Below are 18,051 nucleotides of genomic sequence, written 5' to 3'. Positions count from 1 at the left end.
TCCCAGAGTCTCCCAAGATGAGAACCACGAGGGTTTTTTGTTTGTTTTGTTTTTGTTTTAACACAACACTAGTACTAATCGTAGCCAATTTAGCATTCACAGACACCACTGTCCAAATATGCTTGTGAGTATGAGAAAACAGTAGGCCAACAATTATGAAATGTCTTTCCTTTGATTGGACTTCGTACCCAGGAAAGGCAATTCAACAAAAATCCTGATAAAAAAAAACCCAATATTTGTTCCGGTGCTCTGGTCGTTTGCTAATAAATGCCTCACCAGACCAGCCTGGCTGTTCCACTTGGAGTTGCCTGGCTAGAGCAGATGTCTGCCAGCAGGAGGTTCATCTTTGCAATATGCATGTTAGGAATAAGTGTCCTGGCCTCTGGGACCACTCCCAGGTGAGTCGCTCTTCTATTTGTCTACAGTTTCACTGTGGGCTTTGATTTTTCAGGGTCTACTTCTTAGCAGCAAAGCAGGTAAAAAAAAAATGTGTGTGTGTGAGAGTGTGTGTGTGTGTGTGTGTGTGTGCGTATTTATCCCATATTGAAATACATAGCCTCAAAATTTAAATGGCAAAAAGAGTAAGGAAAGGCCAGAGGTGTGTCTTTGAGAGTTTTCTAAGGAAATCTGTTTCCGGAGATTTCTTTTAAACAAAGCATTCAAATATTAAGGCTGAGGTAGTCTTTAAGTACCTAGAATTATGAAACAAAACTGGTTTTTACTAGAGTATAACAAAGCTGGGTTTATCAGTGTCTAAGTCTGAGAAGTTTAAAACTAAGGAAATTAATCTTTTCCTCATTCGGCCTCAATGTCCAACACTTTATCGATTACATCACCTTGTGTCCCCACGTCAGGCAAAGGTTAATCATTTTTGCTTCTCCTGCTTGACATTACATCCCAAGTTGCACACAGAGGCACACATTTTGTCTTTGCGTTTAGGGCAGTCTATCTTCCATTCAAGAAGAATCATTGTAGTGCAGACCTTGGAGCCATGCTTCCAACAAAGCACATTCTCTCCTTTTGCTCTGATCCTAATTGGAAACACGAAACTCACCCAAGCCAATCCTGGAAAGAAATCAACCAGATGATTCTGAACATCCACACTGTACCCAGAATTACTAGAGAACACACAGATCTGTGTGACCCGAGACAGCATGATCCGATCAGGTGACATTTTGAAATATTTGGGGCTTTGACAGGACAGCTGGGGGGAAATTTCTGTCTAAACGTGGTCCTTCTGCCCAGATATAACTGTGACCTGCGTTCAATTCCCCTTTGATCATTTGACTCTTGCTTTAACCGGATTCTGTTCTGGACTCTGCTGTCCATCTCAAGCACATCTTTGCCTGCCTCTCAGCTGGCCCTTTGCTGATAAATGCAGTGGAGGCTGCCTTTGTGTCTGGACTCCCCTCAGCACGTGGTGTGCTCACAGGGCTGCGTCTTCCCGGAGGGGCACACAGAGGGACTACACAAAACAGCACGAGCTGGGGTCAAGTGCTCCATCAGGCTCCCCTTGATCCCTGCTCATCCTCGTCCCACATTATCTAAGAAACACTGTTCTATTCAGATAATATTTTCATTTACCGGGCATGGGGTACAAAAGGGATTTGGGAAGCCAGCTCCTGAGACTTGCTTTAGGCCTCCTGTACTTACCCTGACCCTTTCTTTACTTAAGAAAATCATTGAAACAACCCACATTCCAGGAGTGTGACTCCTGCTGATCAAAAATGAGAGGCCGTGGGGAAGGCTTCAAGTGCTTTGAAGTTTGTACCCCCTGGGTCCTGGTCACACTCAGCTGTTTCAGGGAGGGCCAGAGAGCCCCTTTGGCTGGCCTGCCAGCTCAGAGGTGAGACTTTTTATTTTAGAGGAGAAAGAAACATAAATATGTTTATAGCAATTCCTTTAAGTGTCACTGTGGAAGGAGATGGGGGTAGCTGAAAGGAAATGTAGAGTTTAGGAAAAGTGTTTCATTTGTTTGCTCATCTACTTATTTATGTTTCACATTAAAGACTTGAACACATTATATTACAAATAGAAAGGAACTGGTAATGAGGAAGCATTTTAAATGGAGGAGATATTCAACTGATCAAGATCTCAAAGAGGAGCTGGGATCTAGAGCTTGTGTGGAGGGATGGGTGTTACCCAGCCATCTTGCTGCAGTATGAGGCTGCACTGTAGAAAGGACAGGTTCCAGTTCAGGAAGCGGGGACAGGAAGTTCATAGGTTCTTGTTTCGTGACTTCTGTTTTGGGTTTTTTGTTTTTTCTGTCATCGAATGAGATAATAATCCAAGTGATGTAGGTGATGTTGGATCTGCTAGCAGTTTCTGAGTGTGGGCCAGGATCGTGTCTCGTGAAGCCAAGAAATGGAAACACAGACCAGGGAGAGGCAAAAAGTTTTGAAAGAAGCAGGAGAAGAGGTTGCAGCTCCCCAGTGGGAGGGGTCCCGAATGGGGGGGTCCCCCATGACTGAGGCAAAAGCTCTTACTTTTATACCTTCCCTTGCCTGCTTGGGGAAGGGGAGCTATCTGAAGAAGGAAACTTGTTTGAAGAAGGGAACTGGTGCCTTCTAATGAAATTCCTCTACCAGGTTTGTTCTGCTTTACCATCCTAAAGGAATTAGCAAAGTAACTTACTCTTATCTATCAGATCTGCTCCATTTGTCAGGCCAAAATGAATTTTATGATTAACCTCAAGACCTTGTTACATTATGTCCTGGAGCGAAAGAGTGATTTCAAAACCTGAAGTTTTAGGGGGCCGGCCCGGTGGCTCAGGCATTTAGAGCTCCATGCTCCTAACTCCGAAGGCTGCCAGTTCGATTCCCACATGGGCCAGTGGGCTCTCAACCACAAGGTTGCCGGTTCAACTCCTCGATGGTGGGCTCCGCCCCCTGCAACTAAGATTGAACACGGCACCTTGAGCTGAGCTGCCTCCCAGATGGCTCAGTTGGTTGGAGCGCATCCTCTCAACCACGAGGTTGCCAGTTCAATTCCTCAAGTCCCACAAAGGATGGTGGGCAGCTCCCCCTGCAACTAAGATTGAACACGGCACCTTGAGCTGAGCTGCCGCTGAGCTCCAGGATGGCTCAGTTGGCTGGAATGCATCCTCTCAACCACAAGGTTGCCGGTTCGAGTCCCGCAAGGGATGGTGGACTGTGCCCCCTGCAACTAGAAATGGGAAATGGACCTGGAGCTGAGCTGTGCCCTCCACAACTAAGACTGAAAGGACAACAACTTGAAGCTGAACGACACCCTCCACAACTAAGATTGAAAGGACAACTTGACTTGGAAAAAAGGCCTGGAAGTACACACTGTTCCCCAATGAAGTCCTGTTCCCCTCCCCCAATAAAATCTTAAAAAAAAACTGAAAAAAAAAAAAACCCTGAAGTTTTAGGATATGGCTGTCTTTGTTGATTCAACCAGGGACCTCCCTGTCTACCTAGGGACATGCTAGTTATCCTGTATCACAAGTTGGTGTTGCAACCAGAAGAGATCCAAATGGTGAACCAAGAGAGACAGAAAAGTTCAAAGCCAGAAAAGCACTCCTTAGCACTGGGTCTAGGGGAGGAAAGGAAGGCTATCAGTGCCAAAATAGATGATGTTAAAACACAGAAAGATGAGAAATGAGTTTTACAGTGGAATGTGAAGTGGTAAGCCTTCCAATTTAGGACATACAGAATGCAGGAGTGAGAAGGCCTGATTTATGATGTACTTGCTTCAGGAATGGCTGAAATTTGCAATAGAACTAGGCAACTCCAGGCTTTGCCAGACTGTCTGGGGGTATAAAGTGACACAAGGTTTGTTGCTTCAGTGAGTTCATACACTAGTTGGACATATAAGGCTAATAATTGATGTAAGACACCTAGCAGGGCGTCTGGCTAATTTTCCTCCCCACCATCATTATTGTGGTTACGTTATAAGTTAAATTACAATTCAGTACAAGAATTAAACAAAAAGATGAGTTAAAAATAAAAAATAGTATGTGATCTAGTGTTAATGAGAGAGATAGTAAAAACGTAAGTAGTATAATTTGGAAAGGGGAAAAGTAGTAAATAAATAAAACTGGTTTGTAAAGACTTTTTGGAAACAGGCGCATATAATGGTCATTATAAGTCGGTGTGTTCTATTGTCTCAGTTATGCCCTAGAGGGAGAACAGACGAATGGCAGTCTATCACCCATAGACTGCAGAATGAGCCCCTGGAGCCAGTGGTCAGCATGTGACCCTTGCCTGAAACAAATGGTAAGCATTCAATGCTATTTCCTGCTGACGTCCCCAGATGGAAATTATTAACTGCATCCCCAGGGAAATGACTATGAGTCAGGAAGCCCCCTACTGAGCTTCAAACTGAGAAGGAAAGATAAATATCTACATGGATATAGCTAACCTTGCTGAGAAACCTGAATGTTGCACAGTATTTTAAATGAGTGTCATGAGGAACCATCATCTATAGAAGAGACAGCCAACCTTACAATGGGAGGTGTTACTTTAAGTAGCATCAGGGACTGTTTTTATGGCTCCCATCTTAAAACAACTGACTCATATGAGCTTGGAGGGCTGCAATGGTGTCAGTGCAGTTTTAGATCATACTCCCTTTTTGGCATTAGACATTCTAACCTTTCCAAGTCGTTTTGTGCAGTTTCGCTCCAGGAGAATTGAGGTCTTTGGACAATATAATGGGAAAAGGTGCCTGGATGCTCTGGGGGACAGACGACATTGTGTGCCCACGGAGGCCTGTGAAGATGCTGAGGATGACTGTGGCAATGATTTTAAATGTGGTACAGGTAATCCTTGCACTCCCACTGCTCATTGTGTGTTTCTGTGTGAACTCATAGGTGAAAAGAAAGATGCTTCATATTTCCAAGTGTGAAAGTGACCCCAAATGGGCCATCAATATATGATTCTATAGAAAAACGTCAAGGGTCCCCTTCAGCATTAAATTGCATTTGATAACTTCAGAAAGAATGAGAAAATGTGGCATTAGACAGACAGTGTCTTTCCTGATTTTGATTGCAGGCAGGTGCATAAAGAGGCGACTTCTGTGTAATGGAGATAATGACTGCGGAGACTTTTCTGATGAGGACGATTGTGCAGAGGATCCCCGTCCCCCTTGTCACACAAAAGAGGTGGAAGAGTCTGAGATGGCACGGACAGCAGGCAATGGGTCAGTACTTTCCGCTTGAATGTTCTCGAGGAAGATGAGTGAAAATGATCTCCATCTCTCCTGCCGTGGTAGAGAAGATTTGCACTGGTAGGAAGAGTAGCGTGTGGGTCCATATTCTGTTTGAATTACATTTGAGCTTGAAAGAATGTAAGTGCTGAATAAGTATTTCAAGATAATTTGGACAAACTGCTTAACCTCAATAGGTGTCTATAGAACGGACTAGACTATCAAGATATTAGGTGATTAATTCCAAGTCTAGTAGAAGATAAAATGCCTCATTTATGAACATCTGGAAGACCATAGCAATGTTGAAATGACAGGTCAGCATTTGAAATTGTCCTGATGATTCCATTCAAATGTTTGAATTGCCAGGAAGACTATATTCCATTGGAACTTCTCCTGGATCTAGACCTGGTTATAAGTTCTCAGGAGGTTCCAGCATTCTGGAGTTGACCCAAGAGGCATAGGACAGAGAAAGCAATTCTGATGTTAGTGAGTGATGGTGTTCAGACTATGGTTCGCATTTGAGAGCTGAAGTTTTGCTCATTTCCCATGCAAAACATAGGGGCTTTGGCCAGGTAAGCTCCAACGAAAATTCTTAGACAGTTAGAACTCAGAGTTATACAGAATAGAGACCATTTACAGAGATCTGTGCTCCCAGAGTTGTGAAAATAGCACAGGCTGGAGGTGCTATTCTGTTCCGTTCCATTCTGTTCCATAGTCAGAGCACATTCCACGGATATCCATGGCATAGTCTCCATTAGTTGTTCTGAGCCAGAAAGATAGCTTGGGTGGATTTGTTGGTAAATTGTCCCTGACAGAGACGTAGCTATTCAGCCATCCAGTAGTATATTAATAGAGATGGCACAGGGCCTTGAATGAAATGTGTCTCTTCATTCTCGCAATCTCAGTGCCTGGATCATAGTAGGCGCTTAACAAACACTGGTGGGTGGATACATAGGTGAATTAATTAACTAACGAAAATAAGTGCTTTCTAAAATAGTGTCAATTGACATCAGGTAAAACTGAAACTGGGTACTGAGATAGAAATTCAGGTTCAGGACTCCAGTCCTGGGGAGAAGGATTGGGACAGGAAAGAAGATGGGGATGATGTAAGAATAAAGCTGAAGAGGGACTAAGGTAGTGGTTCTCAACAAGAGGTGATTCCTGCCCTCCCGGGGGACCTTTGGCGATGTCTGGAGACCATTTTGATGGTTACAGTTGTGGGGTGTAGGGAGGAGTGGCTTGGAGGAGTGAGGGAGCATGCTGACATTCAGTGGGTTGAGGCCCTGCAATGCACACGACAACCAGACCCAAAACGTCAGAAGTACTGAGGTTGAGGAACCTTAGACTAAGGAACTAGACAGTTCCTAAGATAAAACTTCTGTAAAAATGGAGATGTCGTCTCTCTCTGAGACAGACCAAACTTCCACTTCTTCAGTCGCATGAGAAAAAAATTCCAGGATACCAAGAGTCAGGCACCAGAAAGAGTATTTCATACACCTTTTATTCACTTTATAAATATTGTCCAAGCAGCATTCAAATAATATGCACAGTGCTGTTGGCCCTAAGTCTAAAGGTAGGAATCTTGAATCAAATAGGTGGGCTTGGGCGCCAAACTTAGCAGGTCTTAATCGTTGGCGGAAATGGTATGGGAGTTGTCCAAAACCTTTCAACCAGATCACAGCAGCTCTTCTTCCTGCTTTCCTCATGAAGAGACTATGAGTCCATGGCAAAAGCCCATTATTACTTTATTTTGCTTTATTTGGGATCCAAGAAACAGTTTTCTTCCTAATCTAAACAAAAGGGCTTGAAGCAAGAAATTACATATGTTGTATATTCTCACTTAATGCAAATTTACATCTTGTCTTATAGGAAAAAGATACAGAAATCTTGGCCCATTTAGCTGAAAAACAGTTATTCATAATGTATTGGTTTCTTTTGTTCAGAGAAAAGAAAATTTATTATATAACATTTGCCAGGGAATTTCATGTTGAAGCATCCCAGAGAGCTGGCTAAGGCTCTTTAAATACCTCATGCTTCACTGGTTGGTGATAGGGAACATCACAGGGCTGCGTCTTCAGGAAGAGGGGTGCGGGTGGAGCCCGTTATGGGAAAAGGTCAGCCTCAGAGGTGGGAAAGGAGGCCTTAACAGACTCAATCGCCAACATTTTTTATTAAATTCCCCATTACCGTGAGCCATAACCTATAACCAATTGAACCTCCATGAAAACCTATTGTTCTCTGACAGTTTCCATTTGCCTAATACTTTGAGCTTTCCAAAATCTTTTTGCACATTCATTCCTTCTTTGTAGATTTTCATAATAATCCTGTGAGATAGTTAGGGGAGATATTATATTTATTTTACAGAAAAGAACAGAGTGAAATAAGGCCATTTGGCTCATTATTTTCTAGCGGAACTAAAACTGAAGTTTCTTTGATGTCCATAAGCCTTTATTTTCTCCTCCAGACTGCTTACCTTTTCCTTCTGCCACATACCCATCACTACCACATCACCTTTCCCACCTCACTACAAAGCCCATGAGTCGACACGCTAACGTCAAAGCAAAACTAACTTTAGAAAGTGAAACTCAAGTAGTACATATTACCCAAATATCTGAGTCAGGAGCGTAGAAGACTAGCATAAATCAGCAATTAATATTTAAGAAGAGGTTTCAAAATAACATGCTTTATTGTATTTATGGGATTCTTCAATACCATTAATATTACACATTTATTTACTGTCTGTCTCCATTACTCTTATACGGGGCGATGGGATTATGTTGAAATAGAGGTGATAGACATAAACATCCTAACCATTAACAACATGCCTATAAAGTGCTTCTACACCATCCAACCTGGAAAACTTCAACAAGTCTTATCAGCAGTGATATCCGCTCAGATTCTTTTACACATGAAACTCACAAGTACTCATAATAATTAATTTATACCATTTTCATTTGAAAGACTCTCATTTAAATTCTTATGTCAGGAGAATTCACTTGTATCACAAATGCTTCAGTCTCTATCTTGTAGGCATCTGAGATTCTCCAGAAGTGTTTAGGGAAATCCCCAACTCATCTTGCATTCATTGAAAAAATATAAATCTGAACCAGCTGCAAATGATGTACAATATGCAAGGAATTAGTATTTTTTGTGTGATCTAAGCAGAACACCACTTCTGTGGAGAGACCTTTTCTCTTCATTTCACCTGGTAAATTGGAACTGCCTGTGGTTCTAGATGCAGGTGTGAAAACAGGCATCTCTAAGTGCTGCCAAACAACACATGTTTTTTATTTCCCAGGCAATGACATTTGATCCATCCACGAGAAGTTTTCATGTTTCTTGGCAGAAAAAAATTCTGGCTCATTCTAGACCAGACTGGCTGTCTCTGTAATAGTGGAACCAAGTCAAAAGTTTTTAAACATTTCTTCCTTGGTTGTGCTTTAGACTGTGGATCAGCTTTATTGTGACTTTCCAGATAGATCCAGCCAACTGGTCAATTTGCTGATCTGTGAGACAATAACCTTCAGACTGGGGTATGCAAAAAGACTTTCCAAGGAAGGGAGCTAGGTACGTTTTAAGATAATACTTTCCTCAACTATTAGTTACTTATTAATCTATTTCACTCATAATAAATCTTCAATTGCATATACAGATATTTTTCATAAAATCGATAAGCTTGACGACTCACTGGCATTCAAGTTGTCAAGCCCATTTTCCTCTCTCACCCCCTCTTTTACCATCATCTAACACTTTCCAAAAGAAAAGTACACTCCTGAATCATCACACATTTTACAATGGAGTGGAAAAACCAAGAAACAACTCCAAATGTTCATAAGTCAGATGGTCTCCAATTCTTTTTATTAACAACATTAAAGATGTCCTAATCAATTATCAGATAACAGACTATAAAAATAATTTTTGATGAAAAACTAGCATATGTCTTTGGGGGCATAAAATTCAGAAGGTCAAAGAACCGAGTGGCATTGCTATGACAGAATTTGTTCTATTCTTACGTACTTATTTATGTGAGTCAGCATTTACTTCTATAAAAATGGAAAGTAGGAATCAATTTGTTACTGAAACCTGTCTTTTTCTAGAAAAGCAATAAGTAATATTAATCCATGGATGCAGGAACTCATGAATTAATTAAAAAGAAGCCCAATCATTTCATTGAGAGACCTTTCACTAAAATTTCACTTATATTTATTAACAATTTTTTAATGTGTAATATCCTTATATACTACTAATAATTGTAACTCAATCCAGGGGAATTTTCTTTTTTAATTTATTGGGGTGACAATTGTTAGTAAAATTACATAGACTTCAGGTGTACAATTCTGTATTACATCATCTATAAATCCCATTGTGTGTTCACCACCCAGAGTCAGTTCTCCTTCCATCACCATATATTTGATCCCATTTACCCTCATCTCCCACCCCCCACCCCCCTTACCCTCTGGTAACCACTAAACTATCTATCAACTGTGTCTATGAGTTTTAGTTTCTTTGTTTGTCTTGTTTCTTTGTTGCTCTCAGTTTTATATCCCACATATCAGTGAAATCATATGGTTCTTGACTTTTTCTCTCTGACTTATTTCTCTTAGCATAATAATCTCAAGATCCATCCTTGTCGTAAATGGCACTATTTCATCTTTTCTTATGGCAGAATAGTATTCCATTATGTATATATACCACATCTTTACCCAATCATCTACTGAAGGACATTTGAGTTTTTTCCACGTCTTGGCCACCGTAAATAAAGCTGCAGTGAACATCGGAGCACATATATGTTTACGAATAAAGGTTTTCAGATTTTTGAGGTGCATACCCAGGAGAGGGATTGCTGGGTCACATGGTAATTCTAATCTTGATTTTCTGAGGAACCTCCACACTGCCTTCCATAACGGCTGCACCAGTCTGTAGTCCCACCAACAGTGTATGAGGGTTCCTTTTTCTCCACAGCCTCTCCAACACTTGTGCTGGAGAAAAAGGATTTATTTTTAAAAGAGGCAAAATAATTATATTTTAAAATGTAAATATGTACAGCATGCTGGGAAATTGTATCCTTTGCAACTACTTAGACTTAAGATGAAAAATTTTAAATGTCAAATTAAAACTGTGCAGGGAGGCTTAGTTTATCAAAATTTTCTATAGAATCAACAAACTGAAAATCTGAAGACTACTACCTGAAAACATGCCATACACATTCTCACCTCCAGGCTTTTGTACACACTGTGCCTCCTCCCCCTTGAGACCCATCCTTCGAAACAAATCAAATCCTTCTTTTTTAAAAACTCTTTTTTTATGAGCCTGCCACGGGGATCTGGTCTTCTTGGGAACTTGCACAGCACTTAACTAAACTACTCATTTGTCATGTGCATGTTTGTCCTTGGACAACTTGTTTTTAAATTGGTGGTTGTGTGTCTAACTCCCTACGTTGAATATGATTTTCATGAGATCAAAAACTGTGCATTAACTCTTTTAATATTAACCAATGTTTATAACAAACACTACACTACACATAGATACAGTAGTCACCTAAGAGTTAACCATCATTATAAACAAAGATTAATGTCATTACTCAAGGAAAGTGAAGAGGTAGAGGGCCTCTATTAATGTAGATATATGGAGGACAAGTTCACTATGGAATAAAGAAAATGTGCTTGAGTTCTTGTTTAATAAACAAACGCAGATCATTTGTTTCTAGTATTCTATGTCTTTGCATCAAAATTTTAGTAACACAAAAAAATATACGTATATATATGTATATATTGCTCACATATCTATAGACACAGGGATGGGTGAAGAATTAAAGCAAAATTTTAATCTGTCATGACGGATAAGGTATTTAAGAAAGTAAACCAGATCTATAATGTTTCTTTCTCTATCTCTTTCTTGTTCAGGTTAGTAGGTCTAATTTTTGGCCCTATACTAGAATTTCAGGGCCACGGCATTTTTCATGAAAGGTATTTTTGGTGGGGCAAGCAGTGAGAAGTGGTTCGTTTTAACTACACAGTCAGCCTTGAGCAAGATAGTCTTGAACCAGTTTCTTAACTTGCCTTCCACTAAAGTTGAGCTATAATGTACACTTTCTTTGTAAATTCAAAGCTTATTAAGAATGTGCTGCTTATGTGAAGATGTTGTTTTGAACTAACCCACTGGCACTAGGATACCCTTTTAATTGTTTTTCTTGCATTAGCAATGGTTTTATAGTAAGTCATCCATACCCTTTGACAAATTGCTCTTGAAACCAACATCTGAATTTGTAATCCAGCTCATGAGAGTTAGGAATGTGGTCTAGAGCGATAGAAGAGTTTATGCTTTTGTGCCAAGCTAAGTTACAGATGTGAGGATCAAACTTCCATTTTTGTCTCCCCGGCCTGGGGCCATTTATTCCAGATACAGTCTAGACAGCAATGACTATTCCTTCAATTAATAAAAGTGATCTTCACAGAGGTGAACTTCACAAAAGAACGAAGTGCTTTTTGTTCAAATATTGGTTTTAGGCTTACAAATCAAACATAACGTCTTTTAAGCTATCCAAGATTCCTATTTCTGAATTAAATCTTGCCAAATACAAATTATTTTGCGGTAGAACTTTAAAGAAGCCTTTGCTGGGACGCTGAAATTGGGGGGCTCCTTTTGGAAACAAAGGACTATTTTAAGCTTGGAGGGAATGAAGTTCTTGACAGGCAATGAGACAACTGGAGAACAAGGCTTAAGTTTAAAGAGAATGAGGATTACGTTTCCCAAACTGACTTTAGTGGCAATCTTGTGGTTACCGACTGTGCTTTCTAATCCCCTCAACTTCCCCCTTATCCCCGCCCCCCCCTCCCATCTAGCAACTCTCAGTTTTTCCTCTATGTCTCTGAGACTGTTTCTGATTAGTTCATTCATTTATTCTTTTCTTTAGAGTCCACATATAAGTGAGATCATATGGTATTTGTCTTTCTCTGTCTGACTTATGTCATTTAGCATAATGTTCTCCAGGTCCATCCATATTGTTGTAAATGGTAAGATTTATTTCTTCTTTATGGCTGCATAATACTCCATTGTATAAATGTACCACAGTTTCTTAATCCAGTCATCTACCGATGGGTATTTTGGTTGTTTCCATATCTTGGCTATTGTGTATAGTGCTGCAATAAACATAGGGGTGCATAAAATTTTTTGAATTGGAGTTTTGGATTTCTCTGATATATACCTAGGAGTGCAATTGCTGGATCATAAGGTACCTGTCTCATTAGGGAGACCACCTCAGGGATGATGTAGATGCCTGATCACTGCACTGTACACCTGAAGCTGAAGCTGAACAATAATGAATGTCAACTACAATTTTATATATATATATATATATATATATATATATATATATATATATATATATTTACAAGAAGCAGAGTACACCATTAGGAATAGAGACAGTGGAAATGTAATGGCTGTGTGCGATGTCAGAGGGGTAGTGGATGGGGGGAGGGGGGTTGTCACTGTGTGAGGGATATAAATGATAAATGTCTATTACATTGTTTTGTGCACCTGAAACTAATAATTAAAAAATTGTTAAAATAAATAAATAAATAAAGAGAATGAGTAAAGAGCCCTAGTGTTGATTCATAGATTAAAAATTACATGCATATGTTATACTATACCCCTGAGGTGCTCTGTTCTCAAATAATTTAAATAGGTGGTTCTGTGTTTCCTCGAAAATAAAACCTAACCAGAAAAGAAGCCCTAGCATGATTTTTCAGGATGACATCCCCTGAACATAAGCCCTAATGCATCTTTTGGAGCAAACCTTAATATAAGACCCGGTCTTATTTTGGGGGAAATATGGTATTACAGCATTAACTCTTAGTTCATGAAGGGAGGTCAGCTGAAAGTTACAGCAATGGAGTTAAGACTGTAGGAGCCAGGTGGGCTCTTACTCTTTACTTGCTGCATTTCTTTCATTGTGCTCTCAACTGTCCTAGTTGTCTAAAAGAGTTTATAAGGACTCCGTAAGGTATGCTTTCTGCCAGAGACACAGAACAGGGGTGAACAGGCTGTTGCTTCTGTTCCTGAATATATCACACACACATTGGGTGATGGGGACGTGAGCCGAAGCTCTCTCTCTCCCCAGCTAGAGAGCTGCCTCGCACTAGCTCCTGCTAGCTCCCTACCTGATGCTCTTCTGTTCATTCTCAGGATCAATATCTTAGGGATGGTTCCCCTCACCACACCTTTTGACAATGAGTACTACAATGGACTCTGTGACCGCGTTCGGGATGGCAACACCTTGACCTACTACCGAAGACCCTGGAATGTGGCTACTCTAGCCTTTGAGGTAAGTCTCCTCAGAAGAAAATACATGGTTCTGCTTTTAGTTAAAAGCTATTGAGATAAGTTTAATACTAAATAATGTGAAAAATTCAGTAAAATAAAACTGTAATTTGTAAATAAGATTGGCTTAAAGAAGAGGATGTATAACCTGGATCTCTTTAGAAAATATAGAGTAGTCTACAACCAACCCTCAGTGATGTGCATCTAGTGATAGAGTTTGGACAAATACCTAGACTCCATAAAAAGAATCATCTAAGGTCCTGATAAAACTAAAAATTAAATTAGTGCTGATTTAAGAATCTGTGCTATTTAAGCTCAGTTTTTGCTAGCCTACCAATGAAATCTTTATGTTTGTTTTTCTTCAATATTCCCCTTTGTAAAGCCTGCTTGACTAATGTGTCTATTTTCATTTATCTCAAACTGCTCTGACTCTTGTGAAACTATTTCTTCAAGTGATTTTTACTCTACATAAGTCCACCCTAAACTTACCACCTTTCTGAAAGTCCCCTGAATCCTCTAAAACCATCCACAAACAGGACCCCCATTTAAAGGATTAATATTTATCACCTTTACAGATAATTTCTTTGGCCTAAGCAAGATATGAAAAAATAATAATTAGCTTATAAACAAGGAGCTAAAATATTCTGTTTCTTTAAATAGTCCCACTGGGGACAAAGTCCTTTATTATTGTTGCCACTCCCACCAATTTGAAAACATATGTACTTTTAAATAAGTGTAGTTATTATTCCTTCTATTTCTAACAAAATTATAAATCAATACCTACCCATTGCAGCCTGAAGTGGTCCTGCGCCTCCATCGATTCTAAAAATTTTAATGACTGGACAATTTGACTGGCATTTTTCTTGCATGTCATATTTTTTGTCAAGATTTTTTGTATCTTCATAGAATCACTTTCCCACAAATCTCAGGGAACATTTTGGATTATTGATCTTGCCGCATCATGCTTGGTTCACCCACCTTCTTTAAGCATATTTTTTTGAGGGGAAAATAATATTCTTTCTAGAAAGTATTGCACATGTTCTACTTTCTTAAAAAGAAGAGACCAAAGATAAGGTGACCTTTGTCATTGCTTATGGAAGAATGGTTGTCATTGTGTTGCTTTATTTTGCTGTGAGTTTTCAGGTCTACAGCGTACAGTTTTCCTGTCTTTGCCACTGTGACCAGACTCTTAGCTTCTGTATAAGTGTAGTGACTTGCAAAGGCTAATGGGTTGTCCAGGACTGATCTTGAAGCTACATTTGGAGAGTAGGGACACTGTTTTCCCTTACCTACAACCTTGAAAACTTCCTCAGTCAGAATGTTTTGGATTTTACAAAGATGATGCGATACTTTCCATATACAGGGGGTGCCAAATATATATATATATATATATATATGCATTTTAAGATAACATCTCTTAAAATGTGTATGCATTTTTTGGCACCCCCTGTGTATTACTTACATACCCAGTGGCATTAGGAGCAGCATCCCATAATCAAACACATTAATATTTCTGCAGCAGAGCTAACCCATGTTCACACAAAGTGGGAGAAATGAAGACTATAAATAACTATTTATCAGTTCACATCAGATCAATACCTCCAAATGAGTTTTGGCATCAAGCTTATAAAAAAAGCGGATAACGATTGTAGACCTGAATATTTACTTGGTGCCATCGGAGGAACAGTGCTTGATGGAGTTGGCTTAAGGCTTGCTAAAGTCCCCAGATCAGCTCCTTGGTGCTATTACTGCTGGCACTCCTCTTACTCTAATCTGCTATGGTATGGGAAGTAAGGAGCCGAACTTGCTGCCACTCAATAAGCATTAGTTATTATCATTGGCTATATTGGATCTGCATATTAAATTAAATGCATTTTTACTAGCATCTACTATGTGCCAGGCAATTTACTAAATGGGGACATTATAGTGGCGTGTGGATAAGACAGATGCGGTCCCTGACTTCCTGGAGTTTGTCATCTGACAGCCTATTAAATAAGCAATTATAAAACGGAATCAATGTTCATTTTGTTTTATTTTAAAAGAGCCATGAGAGCTTGTAGAAAATGGATTTGTTAGTCTGTGGGATCAGGAAAGGCCTCCCTGATGTTTAAGCTATGACTTGAAATAGTATGAATTAACCAGGGCAAGGGGTATAGTATGTATATGAGAGAGAGTGGGAGAGAGAGAGAGAGAGAGAGAGAGAGAGAGAGAGAGAGAGAGAGAAAGTATATAAGTATATGTGTATGAGTGTGTTTAATGTTTGTGTTATGAGAGGATGGGGGTGTGCTAGAGAACAGTCCAGAAAGTATAAAGGGGCCCTGTGGTGGGAAGAAGCATAAGCTGTGGATGTAGAAAAGTGGCTGTAGGGCTTGAGTATAGTAAGGAGAGGTTAACTTGTAATAACTCTGGTTTAGATTTTGTCTTAAGTCAGTGGGAAGATTTTGAAAGATTTTAAACAGGGAAATGGCATGAGTAGGTTACTCTTCCCCTTTACATTGAGCACTTTTCCCAGCAAGCCTTGCTTTAAAGAAAAGTATATACATTTTTAGTCTTTTTCATTAGATGGTAAGTTTAGGTTCTCTGTCTTAGTCTGTTCTGGTGCTATAACAAAATATCAGAGACCAGCTAACTTAGAAATAATAGAAATTTATTTCTCAGTCTGAGGCTGGAAGTCTGAGATAAGAGTATTAGCCTGGTCATGTCAGGACTCCCTTCTAGGCTGCAGACTTCTCATTGTTCTCACGTAATGGGAGGGTCTCATGAGTTCTGTGAGGTTACTTTTAATAGAGCTCTAATCCCATTCGTGAAGACTCTACCCTCAGTTCCCACCTCCTAATACCATTACATTGGTGCAGGAATTTAATATGGATTTTGGGGGGACATAAACATTCAGAACATAGCATTCCCTATGCAGAATAATCATCCAATGCATGCTGGTGAATCCAATCTATGCCACCAACTGAAGAGATAAGTGTCTTCTTCCTAGATAAGAGGAACTTCTTTCAGAGGACCTCTGAAAAGAGTTTATTGAGATTAACAACATTCCCTTTGATACTTGACAATAGCCAATTTGGTAAAGAATGTTTTAATTGAAAATTTTAATTTTTTAACTAGGTTGTTTAGTTTTGGGTTTGTTGTTGTTGTTGTTGTTGTTGTTTTCCATGCAAAATGAATATGGAAAAAAAATCAGAAAGTTCAAACAGCACAACAGATTACGCAAGGAAAAATACTCCCACTCCACATTCGCATTTCATAGTTCCCCTTCTCAAGGGCAAACACTCTGTGGTTTGAATATATTTCCAGTAATTTCCCATGCACATAAAAACGTCTATCTATCTGTCTGTCTGTCTGTCTGTCTGTCTGTCTATCTATCTATCTATCTATCTTCCTGTCTATCTATCTATTTTTACAGGCAGTAGAGTATAAAGGTTAAGTTCTGGCCTTTTATTAACTAACATGTGTAAAATACACAAAACAGTACCTGGCTGATAAGCCATTAGTAAGGGTTAGCTTTATCACTTTCTTTCTTTCTTTCTTTCTTTCTTTCTTTCTTTCTTTCTTTCTTTCTTTCTTTCTTTCTTTCTTTCTTTCTTTCTACAAGTAGGAGTATATAATGCATCTGTTATGCAAGGGGCTTCTTAATTATTAATGTATTAACTTTTAGAAACTTGCTATGTTCTAAGCCCTTTACATGCATTATTTTACTGAATCCTTACAACCACATTAGCCCTAGGTGTTGTGAGTATCCCTCTTTCACCAACTACGAATCAGACTAGGCATAGAGAGGTTATTGCGTAATGTCCTCTAAGTCATGGAGCCTGTATTTGAACCCCAGCAGTCTTCATTTCAGTGCCTTCACTTAACTCCTTTGCTTTATTGCCTTCCAAATAACTGTGGGGTCTTTTTCGGTGTTTGTTTTGGGTGTTTTTTTAATGCTTTTTTAAATGATACTTTGTTATTATCTTTTAGACAAGAGTCGACAAAAATTTCAAAACTGAGCATTATGAAGAACAAGTTGAAGCATTCAAAACTATCATGCAAGAGACGACATCAAAGTTTAATGCAGATATATCTCTAAAATTGACACCTACTGAAAGATATAAGTGTGAAGATAAATCTGAAAAACAGGCTGATGAGCCAAATAATTGTAAATTAAATGCTGAGGGTAAATTTCGATTTACATATTCCAAAAATGAACTTTACCAACTGTTCTTGTCACATTCTTCTAAGAAGGTAAGACCAAATACTTCATATAGAGAATATAATGGGATATTTTTCAAACTAACCAAAGTCCCTCTTTTAAGTTCGTGTTTAGAGCAGATTGAGTTTAGAAGAGGGAGAAAAATTTAATACTCAATGAATCCTCTGATATGTAGGTAGACGGTCAGGAAGAAGAATGGCAACTGGGAAAAAAGTCCCATATATGACCTTTAGGGCTGGTAAGTAATGAGAATGTTGGTGGTAGTAAACAGAGAACAAGCATATTAAGAATTCAGAACATACTTTTTGACTGAGATTATGGTAACAGACTGTTCAATTTATCCTATCTTCAGAATTGCAATGAAG

The 18,051-nt window shown here is 39.3% G+C and overlaps 1 protein-coding gene across 1 annotated transcript in view; it reads left to right on the top strand.

Annotated features, from left to right (window-relative positions):
* The first annotated feature begins 291 nt into the window (after positions 1 to 291).
* C9 (complement C9) overlaps positions 292 to 18,051 on the top strand; it is a 39,241-nt gene continuing 21,481 nt past the window's right edge. Inside the window, exons 1-6 of the mRNA XM_019737288.3 lie at positions 292 to 398; positions 4,133 to 4,238; positions 4,636 to 4,780; positions 5,013 to 5,160; positions 13,351 to 13,489; positions 17,455 to 17,718. Coding sequence (XP_019592847.3) covers positions 322 to 398; positions 4,133 to 4,238; positions 4,636 to 4,780; positions 5,013 to 5,160; positions 13,351 to 13,489; positions 17,455 to 17,718 — 879 coding nt within the window. The 5' untranslated portion in view covers positions 292 to 321. The remainder of the gene's footprint in view (positions 399 to 4,132; positions 4,239 to 4,635; positions 4,781 to 5,012; positions 5,161 to 13,350; positions 13,490 to 17,454; positions 17,719 to 18,051) is intronic.

The sequence above is a fragment of the Rhinolophus sinicus genome, chromosome 3, assembly GCF_057876585.1.
Source record: "Rhinolophus sinicus isolate RSI-liver-muscle chromosome 3, RSI-T2T, whole genome shotgun sequence".
NCBI lineage: Eukaryota > Metazoa > Chordata > Mammalia > Chiroptera > Rhinolophidae > Rhinolophus > Rhinolophus sinicus.
This window is presented reverse-complemented; position numbering and strand designations above follow the sequence as displayed.